This window comes from Octodon degus, unplaced genomic scaffold, assembly GCF_000260255.1.
Source record: "Octodon degus isolate 3935 unplaced genomic scaffold, OctDeg1.0 scaffold00003, whole genome shotgun sequence".
NCBI classification, from domain to species: domain Eukaryota; kingdom Metazoa; phylum Chordata; class Mammalia; order Rodentia; family Octodontidae; genus Octodon; species Octodon degus.
This window is the reverse complement of record NW_004524579.1, coordinates 9,005,592-9,018,336: the sequence shown is the minus strand read 5'-3', so window position 1 is coordinate 9,018,336 and position 12,745 is coordinate 9,005,592. Positions and strand designations below refer to the sequence as shown.

The following is a 12,745-nucleotide window of genomic DNA, read 5'->3' as shown; positions in this document are numbered from 1 at the left end:
AAAGCACATTTTTCAAGTTTACATTTATGTAAGACTTTAGCTTGAAAGATTTTACTAGATTCAACTATATTTAAATTTAAAATCTTGAAATCATCTTAATTCTCTAATTAGTTTATTATTACCCCTAAGTTATATCTCTAACTTCCACTTTTGTGCCCATTTTAAATACACTTCTACTGCTATAATTTTATGAGCTATTTAACTTTCAACAGTGGTAGTATTATTTCCCCCAGATATATTTCCACCAATAATGATCATTCCTCCTTTGTTTAATTTGCATATTATTATACTATTGGTTGAAATTAAATGAGTCAGAGTTGTGAGGTGGAACCATGGTAAGATATGAAAAATATCTCTCACTGTCAGCAGAATACTATTATTAAATTTTTAAAATTTAAACTTCATTGCACATCATAAGGTCACTGACTTTCAGGAATAAGTAGTGCATTGGTAGATTATCTATACCTTCATTACTAGGGAATGATAATATAAAATACTATGACAATGTTTTGAGGATTTGCTGGCATATCTACACAATTCGATTTCTTAATTTCTACTCCTGTAAGAGGACCTAAACTGGTAATGATTAGTGTCATCCAGAAATTAAAATGCATGTACTTGGAAATAGAACTACATATTGCATACTGAACAAAGCATAAATTAAATATTTCCACCAATAAGTTCCATTAAATAGACTTAATGAAAACCTCACAATTTTTGTAGCACTTTTCTCAAATTGAATGCTTGTAGTAGCCATTTAGGACTTGAAAGAAATGTAAGTGAAAAACAGGATATGACTTGTGCTTTTGTAAAATCAGACTAACAAAAATCCTCAAAGTGGATTTATCAGAACATTTACCAGTGATTCCAACGAGGAACTTGAGAAGTACATCTTACTATCAGAGTTCAGATAGCAAAAGGCATCATCATCATTTTGAAAAGGTAGCTCTTCCAAAAGAAAATACTCCTAGAACTTTGTCTTCCCTATAAAAGATAACTTGATGTGATTTTGGCGAGCTTATCAGATATGTTCCTAAAGTTTTAAATTATGTGCCAGAACTAGCACAACAGCGTATAAAATGGCTTTCAGTCCCTCAGTTTGGCTTTTTGAGGAACATCTGTGACACAGTATTAATCATTAGGGATCAATATAGATACCAGGCTTTTTTGAGAAATATGTTTGCTGACCTAAATGCATCTTCAAGTGTGTAAGTACAGGAGGATCATTTATACAAGAATTTTTCTGCAGAATCACATTGGCTCTAGGAATATTCTCATCCCATGTAAATTTTTAGACAACATGCTAAACATTTATTGTGATGGCAGTTTTCATTGCTTCAAAATGGTTATTTTTGCATCTAGCAGCTTAGTCATAATTCTTCACTATGATTATTCTGCATTTATAGATTTTAAAAAACTTTTCTCTACTGTACCATTGTCATCAATAAAAAATTGTAAGTACAGAAGACACCCACAAGAGGAACGTGAGCATCTTCTATTGAGGATTAACAGGTTGGGTATTAAAGTTAGCAAAATTAACAGGTTTGAAAACATTTAGGACCTTTGATCAATTCCTTCAATAGCTTTGAAGTGACCAGAGAAAGTTTCTCTGCAAAAGTTATAAAAGGAATCATCAAACTGAATTTATGTACCTAACTCAAAATTACCAGCAGCCTCAAGTTTACCCATGGATAAGGATATAAAATTATTTTCTGCAGGTTTGCATTAGATTTGATGTATATTTGTTTAGTCACAGAGGAGTTTGTCACTAAATTCTCGACTGCTCACAGAAGCAGATTTGAGATTTAATAGAGCAAAACTATATGAATACCAAATAACGGCTTTGGGTGATTTTAAATGTTAAATTCTCTAGTCTATCTTCCATTATTTCCTCCTTTATGGGATGTGTTCTGTGAATACCAACACTCTGAACCTCTTAGGGACAAAAGACTAAGCACCACACTGTTTGCCAACTGTTTGCACGTAGGGGTAGGAGAAAGGAAAGGAGTGTGGGAAATCGCCAACAGAGGACCATGGAAGGCTGCATGAAGGCTCCAGACCCACTCCTCAGAAGGCACCAAAGAGGGGGTTCAGGAAAGGGGAAGAGGAAGATCTGTGGCAAAGGGCAGTAAGACAAATCACATATGTCTATGGAAAAGAAAGAAACCTGCATCAAGAAAGAAATTATGAAATCCAAGTAGGAGGCTGATGCTTGAGGAAAGATTTTCTGGTTGATTTATGTATTTATTTATATAATATATTAGAACACTTTCAGATAATTTAAAATTATATATACATATATAATTATTTATTTGTTCTCTAGGAATTACAAGCCAACTCACTGGAAGAAAATCTACGTTTAGCTCAAGAGTATCAAAAGATGCAGATGATGTTCTTAACAGAAAAAGATAATTTCTTCAGAGAATATGGTAAACAGCTATCACTCAATGCTGCAGTTAGTGATAAGAAACAGGTATTGATTTTTCTGATTCTCTTTTAAAGTAGAGATTTGTTTTACTTGTATGCTATAACAAGTAGTCTGGGACTCCTTTCTGTGATAAAGGCCCTTATGCAACAAATAATTCCATGTTTTCTGTCTTTGTTGTATTTCTATCAACTTTTTTCACAGCTAAAGATCAAGCCCTGTGCTTCACCTAAACTGAGAAAGTGCTATACCAGGGCCAGGGAGATGGCTCAGTGGAATAAGTGCTTTCCTGGCAAGCACAAGGGCCTGAGTTCAATCCCCAGTTCTACAAAAAAAGAAAAAAAGAAAAGCCCAAATTTCTGAAATTTAATTTTTAAAAGAATTTGAGAGATGAAAATTTTTGTTTCAAATGCACCATTTTATATTAATTTGCTTTTAATTTCCATGACTAAACAATTCCAATTTGTTAGTTTCTGGACTTAAGATTTTTCAACTCTAAATGTAGATAACATCCCACAATGAACTTCTAACATTTTCCTTTTAATATATGTGTTCCTTTAAAAAAAACAAACAAACCTGAGATCAAACCCAGGACCTTGAACTTATGTTGAGAGGTTAGTTTCTTATTTGAGAGGGTAGTTTTCTTAAGGTGAATGTTAATTAGAAACTTGCAATAATAGATGACTCTTTTCGGTTACTGGAGGTCTCTTGGAATTCAAATGTATTTTGTAAAATCATTTGTGATGAAAAAAGCAGAAAAGCAAAACACATAATAAAGCATGAGTGATAAAGAAAAGGCTGCGTTTATAAAGGGTTAAGGCTCAGCCATTCAGTTACCTTCAGACAAGTAATGGCCAGATAACATTTTCATTCACAGCTTTGTCCTCAAAGTTTGAAATAAAAAAAGATTTGAGGCATGATTATTTTTTAACTACTTGTCTAGTCACAACACCCAGCATACTGCTAGTGGAGTTTTTGCCTGTTACTATTTTCTATACTGCTATACCGTGTACATACAAATTACAGTTCAGATCCCACTTCTGTATTCACTTTTTATACCTTTGGAATATGGCAAAGGCAGAAGGCAGGAGACTGAGCGTAAGCTCTATCAAAAAAGAGCGTAAGTTGTACTGGGAAGTTATTTGTCCTTTCTAAACGCAGGTCTTTATCTATAAACTAATATTCGCCTCACAGGGTAATTAGTCAAGAAAAAAAAAAGGCTTCTATTTGAAGTTATTTTGGAAGTAAAGGGAGACTATGTAAATATAAGTACTTACTACATTCACTGCTATGCTGCTTATCAATTCTTGTTCTTCACCCATCTTCTTAGATGGGAGTTAATGCTCCCTAACATAGTATGTAAACTGGGAAAGAAAATGCATTTTTTTCTTTTATTACTTTTTACTGAAATAATTTAAGATGAAAGTAGATCTAGGAATACGTGTGTTTGGGAAAAATCCAAACATACAACCATCTGCTCAAATCTTAGTATCTTTGTTACATAGGATTGAAATAAAGTGTGTTTCATACCTATGAATCATTTTTCCATTCACTTTATGCATTTGACATGATTACTGACTTAAACTTGTTCTACGTGCGGACGATTAAGGAAAAGAAAATAATCAGTTGTCATAGAGAATTTCCTTTTGTATCAAGGGGAAATTTAAAAAACAGTATTGACATGTGTTGCAGCTTATGGAGTCATTTGGGGCAAACATCTAATACATTAGATAATTGCATAGGTAGTGGAAAATCACGAATCTTTAGGGGAAAAAAGCCTCTAGTTTTAGAAGGAATTAATGGAATCAGATTTCCAAAGAGCAAAATCATCTTGATCTATTTCCTGAATTACAGCAGAACGATTACTGGCCAAGTGTAAGGGGGAGAGGCCCAGGTACAAGCAGACCTACAGCGGAGAATGCTGAGAAACGGGGTTTATGTTTGTGAGCCCTCAAACGAATCACATTTAGCACACCTGTTTCAGGGAAACTTTCCAAGATTTATTTGTACTTCCAATCATTTTTCATTTCCATCCTTCAGCGCTGGAGGTCATTAAGTGCAGGCTGCCCTTGTCAGTGTCGTGTAGGATCAATTTGCTGCAATGGACAGAGAGGCCTTATTGATGCTGTTAAATCTGTCAGTGAGAAATCGTATGTCATTAGCGTCTAATGCACTGCTTACAGGAAGGAATTTGGCCATCAAAAGCGAGAAAACCCTTTCATATTTTAGTCCACTTCCTGGATATTGCAGCATTTTCCCTATGTGTAGGCTTTCGTCCTCTGACCTCTTTAGTTCTGGGTATACAGGCGCCGTTCAATCTCTTGTTCACCAGCTGAAATCCCGTCTCATAAAACGGAACTCACTCTGAGTTTTCTTTCTTTTTTTTAATGATTTTTTTCAGAAAGAAATAGCAATGAGAGAGTTTCAAAACAGGTTAGTAGGACAGTTACAATAATTAACATTGCATATTATGGTCTTCATAGTAGTTACTCATAGTACAAGACGCAAATATGATATCTTGTCTAAACACTATTAGTACAAATCTTTCTTCTCATTGAACGAAGAGAAAGTAACTGTATATCTATCCTATTTTGTATATACAGCTATATACTTTTTTCACTACAAAATGGTCTTCCATTTATATCCCTGGCTTTTGTTTACTTTTGTCAGAGATGGGTATTCCCTTACCATTCAAATATTATAGGTGTGTGAATTCAGCAAAGTAATCCAATCTAGACCAGTTGTTCATAATAGTAGTGGGTTATCCGCATGACTGGCAATGTCAGAAGCTGTTGAGTTGAATTTTCTATCTTATTTCTGCTTTAGACTAAGTTCATTATTTTTGAACCTCAAATTTTTGCATGATGAATAACTATTTTTTAGTTATTGTACTTCTTATGGGCTATTACTGTTTTTATGCAGACTATGCATCATTATACTTTGTAGTTTTAGGCCAAGAATATCAAAGAAAGTTTGGTGGAAAATGAAAACAAATTAAAACTAATGTTTCCTTCATTATAACAATTTTAAATATAAAAGATTCAAATGTTATAATGGTAGAATATTATTTTTGGAGATAATAATGTTATCTTTCTTGAGATTTCTTTTTTATAATTTTTTTCTTCCTTTTCACTTCAATCTATTAACAGATGTATGTGGTACAGAATGTTGACATCCCTTTGGGGAAGTTGGCACAAGCACGTGATATGTCAGAGCGCCCTGCCATCCTGGTTCTCTTCCCGCCCTCCCTTCCACCCATCCTTTGATGCCCCTCTTTTGTTTTGCATCTGTCTATCTGGCTGTTTTGGCACACCCTCACCTCCATAATATTTACATTTCTTGTCAAAGGAAGAGATGGAGAGGGGGAGGGTGGGAAAGGACAGGAGATGGAGTGAAAAGTGGAGCTGTGATTTCTTCTGAGGTCAAATGTTTCTTGACATCTTTTTATACTTCTTAAGATTCACAATAGCTGGTACTTTTCACCTTGACAAATCAGAAAGAGGCAAACACAATTATGCCAAATTTGCATTTACCCTGTTCATGGGTAACAATAGAATATAATACATGCTAAAATATCTCAGAAGTCAAAGCTAAAAATGATACTAGAAATGAATGTAGAAAAAATTTGAAAAGCAGGTTTATGTCTATGCAAATATAGACATTGCTTTTATTGTCATTAAAAGATTTAAAATTTATTTTGATATTTTCTTTTAATAATGTCTATGAATATTTTTAAGCAATCACAATGTATTTCTTTCAAATACCACCTGAAGTTCTTCAGTGCACAAAGAAAAGTAAAGTGAGCCAGCATGCAAGTGGTGATGTGGTCTGTTGGTTGAAAACTAGGTCGTTTCCAAAACTGGATTAAAAATGTTTCAAAACTCTTTCACAAACCATTTGTAATGCTTAGTTCTTAACGACACTAAATCCCTGTGCTCTTAAACTAAGGGAATAAAAGTTATTATAGAATCAACAAACAACAAATACATATGTGGACCATGTATTAGTACTATGAAATTTGTAAGTTATGTTTTAAATGTTCCTCAATAATCCTGCAAAATTTTCTTTATCATGATCCCAATATAAGATACAGAAGTGAGGTTGAATATCTCATAGATGTCATCCAAGTAGAAGGAGATTCACAGTGAAGCAATTGAAAATCAAATTTTTCTTACATCCAGCCTATTACATAGTCATAATATTACCAATTTAGTAATAGGTAATATCTTTAAATATTAAATTTTTAAAGAGTGTAAAAACACAAATTACTCAAGAAGTATTTCAAGTCCAACTGAAAAAGATTCTTCAAATAGTTATTTTGGTAGCCTTATTCACTTCAGCCACTGTTTCCATAAATTTTCAGGAGAAAGCACTACCTCTTTAATGAGCTGAGCTCTAATTTCCACAGGGATTATTTATAGGTTTTACAACTCTAAATTTTAAAACTTATGAACTAGGAATATCCTTAGAAGCTCTGTGCTCCTCTTTAAAAAGTAACTTTACAGGTGAAAATTCTTGGAAGGGACAGAATGCCTCAGTGACTTACCACATATACAGTTAAGGACAAGAAAAGCCAATCTGACACAGTTGTCTTATTGCTTTAGTTCCATTCAAATATGTTCTCCAATAAACTGCAGACCAGCATTTGCTACAGTGCTTGGAGGCTTGAGTGAACCAATAGCTGAGAACTAATGAGTGACAGCCACGGATATGTTTAGATGAGGACGCCATCTTTAAATGAAGTAGGTCTGTGAAGGAATCCCACAGGGACAGGAGTCCTAGTGTTGGTCTGCAGTAGAATCCGCTGGAGGTCTCCAAGGACACTTCTGAGCTTCACGAAGCTCAAACACTATTCAGTCATTGAGTTATTCAGAATAAATTATCAACTATCCATATTACTGAAATACAGTAGAGGGTACAGGAATGGGCTGCCTCATCTCTGCCTCCACACTGAGAACTGTGATGTCAAGTCCATGAAAGTCTTTGCTAGACTATGGCATAAAATCTGAGCTCTCCACACTAGCCCCCAACCAGGGAAGAACAGTAATTTTTGCTAATTTAATCAACAATCTTGAGGGTGAAATTTGCACTTTAAATTTTCAAAAAATTTTATCATGTATAGATTGCCTTAGTTTTCTCCTCCCTCTTTCATTAATTTTCAGACAGTTTCCTCTTATATTTTGACTGACTTGCTAAGGAGTCAAAATCAACTCTAGCCATAAACAAAATTATTTTCCTAGAGAAATGTGAAAGCTGTTTTATTTCTCATTTTTAGAAGTATTTCCTGTTGCTCCTTACCTGGCATGCACTAAAGTTGTGCTTCGGGTAGTGATTTTTGTGTGCTTGTTCAGTACACACAAAAATTCATTCTTTTCCTAGAAAAATCATAAAAAATTTCAATAGTTTTGTCCAACATTGGTACTTGAAGATCTTGTTCCTGTCTCTGTCCCTAGTTCTTAAAGTGCACACATATCCATACGTTACTTTGGCCTGTGTTTCTTAGAACACACACATACCATACACAATCACAGTCACTTTTATTCTGAAGTAGTTAACAAACTTCATGCCTTAAGAAGCTTATATTAAAGTCACATTGTCCCTTTTCTATGTGGAACTCTCAAGAACTCTACAGAGCTTTTGTGATTTGTGAGACAGGAGCAGAAGGCTTGGCAGTCTATTATTTTAGAGCAGGGATGCTCTGGTCCACCGTCCAGACTTTATGGAGGAAACACTGAAAACTTAGTTTATTTTAGTCTCATAATTTCAGGAAGTAAGCATAGCTTTAATCAAATTAATTCCTTGGTGCAGTGCCAGGCTGTTGTGAATTGCAGATTTATGGATCTTTCATGCTACTTTGAAAGCATGTTCTTCTTGGGGAAATACAGAGAAATTAGCAACATTTTGATGTTAGCAATACCTTAAAAGTGATTTATAGAAGGTGGTGAAGATGGATCCCAAGTATATCAAATACATTCATGGTAAAATATTCATATACATTTTTCATACATATATTTTTATGTATTTTATGGCTATCCATAGAAGGCCATTTTGTCTCCCAGGAGATGTCAGAGGTCTAGCACTACTAATAAAGGCAATTTTGGTTGCTCTCGGCAACTAGTAAGCAGACACCAAGGGTGCTTATGCCCCAAAATGTGCAGAAGACCTCGTTCCTTGTCTGCCTACATATAACCAAAACTCTCCAGTTCAAAGTGTCAGGGAGAGCTCAGGTTACTGCGGTATATGTGTCTATGCATATGTATGTTTATATAATGATACGAAGTACCATATAATATATCCTCTTCTTAAAGATTTAAACTGCATTTCCACATCAAAAATTCTGCGAAATCTCACTTGAAGAAATCTATGAACTTTGTTAACTTTGAGTCTACTATAGTTCCTAGAATCTTTTATTTTTAGGAAGCCTTTTTAAAACTGATTGATTTAGTATTTATTATATCAAGTCTTAGAAAATGTTATTCAGATAGAATGTGAAAAAACTTCCTGTCACAAATTTTGAATTCGTGAGATACATATGTAACTTTAATAAAAAGAAATAAATATTCTTTGCATTACAATAAAGCACTAGAAAACGTATAGTATTATCCAATAAATAGATTATATTGTTTTGGATTCATGTATTGTTCAAATAGCAATCTTTTGAAAAAATGTTACAAAATACCTACAGAATAATATTGTTTTTATCACTCAAAAAACATTTTAAGGCCACGGAGATAGCTGAGCAGTCTAGGTGCCTGCCTGGCAAGCGCATGGACCCAAGTTCAATCCCCGGTACCACATACCATGCTGGCACCATGCCAGGCCAGCCACCAAAACTGTAATCCCAGCACTGAGGAGGCTGAGACAGGAGGACCACTCTGAGCTCCGTAGTGAGATTCTCTACCAAATCAGTCAGTCAATCAGTCAATCAATCAATAAAAGAATTTTTTAAAAACATTTTTAAAAATTACAATAAAACAAAAGGTTCACTATATACATTTCCTATAATAGGAATATTTCCACTTAGACATGCAGAATACATGAGTTATAACTATTCTTGTGTCATTTTCCTCCACATTTATAGAGGTACATTCTAATCATTTATTTAAATAATTATTAATGTAAAATGCATATTCATATGTCACATGTATTCTTTATTTATTCTTCCTTTAGAGGATAATTCATAATTAAAGTGGGCTGAAGTACCTATGGATAACTTATTTTATCCCTCTGAGCTTCTGAAGGAAGAGGCTGTAGTACCTTCCATATTGAAGTATTATAAAAGTAGTTAATAAATTTAACAATCATTAAGCATATATCATATACTATACCTCTCATTAGGTTTTCTATGGAATCCTAATTTCTCAACAAGCCCATGATGCTTAATTATACATTTTAAGCATAAAGCACCTAGGACAATGTGTGCATAACTATATATTTTGAAAATAGAAGATATGGTTAATATCATTGTCTTTTAAATAAATATATGTTCTATTGTTCTTAGATCAAATCTTTGATTGGTCATGCTATTATGACAATGCTTTGCACTTGTAATAGTTAATAAAAGTTTTATTTGCCCTGAGAATATGGAATGGATTATAGGCAGAGAGAACAGAAATGCATATTAATAGTGACCTTGTGATGATCAGTTAGAAAAGCCACAGGTGCTGTCATGAATTGAGCCATGGCAAACCCCTCATGGCTGTGAAAACCGGACAAAGGGTCATAGAATAAATGTTTAGGTCCACACGTATATGACCCGGGTGGAATAGCGTTTGCCATGACTTACAAGCTGGGGTGGGGTAGGTGATCCATATGTAAGACTACCAGCAACAATTACAAGAAATGTTTTTTAGAAGTCCCATTCACAATACCTACAACAACTAAACACTTTCTAGAAATAATGTAATATGAATTTTGTCCTCAGACTCTTCATTAATAAATCTGTAAACTTATAAATTGAGATAAAATAAAAACCATGTTAAAATATTCAATATTTTAATATGTTGACTTGTAGTATTTTCAAAAAAATAAAAAATACATTATTAAAATATAGAAAAATTAACATTCTATAATAAGTATCTTAATACTTTCCTACCCTTATCTTCTAGGAAATGTTATCACAATTTGTCCAAGTTGTATTCTCAACAGAGATCCAATGCTATCATAATTACAGCATTGCAGAAAAAGAACAATCGATAGACACCTGCAGAAACTAATTCTATAATGAAAAATGGAAACAAACAAGAAAATTGTGAAGAAAATAATACGGGCACATTTGCCCTCAATAGCCCTGAATAAGTACTAAATCTACAATAAGCTGCAATAAGGGCTGGGGAGATGGCTCAGTAGAATAAGCACTTGCCTGGCAAGCGCCAGGGCCTGACTTCAATCCCTGGTTCTGAAAAAAAAAATACAATGAACTGCAGCATATTATAAAAGTTACAGAATGTTAAGGGCTATCACAATAAAAGACTGAAAGAAGACTTTATGTCCAGAAAAATTTATTAGTTACAATGTGGAATGCAAATAAATGCAGACAGAGTATTTTAAGCAAAATTGTGCAATCTACTCTCTATCTTTGAAAAGTACAAATAAATCCTACCTCTTGCCAGGCCAACACATGCGCATGCATTATAGAGTTGACATAAACATAAAACAGACTTGAAAGTTTATCTGGTCTTGATATAGGTATTTATCATGTAATGAAAAGGAAAAGTTCCTTAAAATAAGCTACGATTTGCTGGCCTGAAAGTGAAGACACCTATAAATTCAAAATATGAAAAATAGTTTTAATGTCAATGACAACATAGATTTACTACAGTAACCGCACAAAATGTTACTTTAAATTGTTTTAAATCATTTATCTTACATGTCAAGTTTCCTACTAAATCATGCCCTGGTATATCTTATTTTTATTGATCTTAAAAGAAATACAAAACAGTTGATAAATGAAAGGGAAGAAAGATTCTGTAAGGATCAACAAATGGAAATTAAAACTACAGAATCATTCTTTCACCTGTCAAGTTAGCGTAATGGTTTCCAGTGAGAATACAGCACCTTCCTTTTGGAGGAAGAACTAAAGTTTGCCCATTCGCTAATGGTGATGCTGTATTGTGAAATACTACAAAGAAAAAATTAACATTCTACCATAAGAATCTTAGTATTTCCCTACCCTTTTCTTCTAGGAAATATTATCAAAATGTGTCCAAGTTGTACGTCCAAGTTGTAACAGAGATCCAGTTATGGTATAGAACAAAGCCACACTGCCTGGCTTTGAATCCTGTTGCTTAGTAGCTGTGATTTCTACCAATTCAAGTATCTCTTGGGCTATGGTTCCTTGTCTGTATAAGAATCATGGCAGAACCTACTTCAAACAGATCTCTTGGCAAGTGATTTAATATATATGGTACATCTCAAAACATACTTGGCATTTAGTAAGTGCTGCATGTGTTTGACATATTTGTTGTCATTAAATAAGATTATGCAACATACCTCACAGAGTGGGTAGTATGTAGGGGAAAGATGGGAGGAGGAGAATGACAGAGTAACACCCCAAACTGGTATCAATTTCATTATTTGTGTGCTATTGTGAAATAACCTATACCTTGTCAATGAAATCTCTATAGGTATGAATTGTTTATCTTATGTTATAAAAGATTTTACAAAATCCAAATACATTGCAAAACTATTACTTTATGTTAACTAATAGTAACAAAGACAATAAGTTAGCTCAATTAATAACATTGTTATTAACAATAAACTTATAAATAATGTGATGATTAAGCTATTTAGGCTCCTTTTTCTCTAACTATGAGAGCAATTTCATTTTGAGCTACATCCTGGTATTCGTGTTTATGTGTGTGCAAATTTAAGAACATTTGTGCACAGATTATCCTCACAACTTGCTGATGATCCTCACAACTTGCTGATGATGATTTGTACTTTTGTGTGCACTGACATAATGAACCCCACCGTTTCTTGAATTTTTACTCAGCAAAATCTGTCTTCAATTACCAGGAAGGGCATTTTACATAAAAGGAAATGTGCTCTAATTATCTGTATTATGAAGAGCTGTATAAACATGATTCCTCTATTAAGGAATGTGTTAGTCAGTTTTTCATCACTATAAAAAATACTTCAGATAAATCAGGTGTGGTGGCGAGTCCCTATAATCTTAGCACACTGTAGGCTGAAGCAGGAGGATTCCAAGTTTGAGCTTAGCCTGGGCAATTTAGCAAGCTACCAAGATCTCAGGATGGAGGAAAGGAGAAAAAAAGGAAGGAATCTCTCTCTCTCTCTCTCTCTCTCTCTCTCTCTCTC

General features: G+C 33.9%; 1 protein-coding gene across 1 annotated transcript in view; it reads left to right on the top strand.

Moving 5' to 3' along the window:
• Nucleotides 1-12,745, top strand: part of Ccdc178 (coiled-coil domain containing 178) — a 477,797-nt gene that overhangs the window by 335,697 nt on the left and 129,355 nt on the right. Inside the window, exon 18 of the mRNA XM_023715742.1 lies at nucleotides 2,324-2,473. Within this exon, the coding sequence (XP_023571510.1) occupies nucleotides 2,324-2,473 (150 nt within the window). The remainder of the gene's footprint in view (nucleotides 1-2,323; nucleotides 2,474-12,745) is intronic.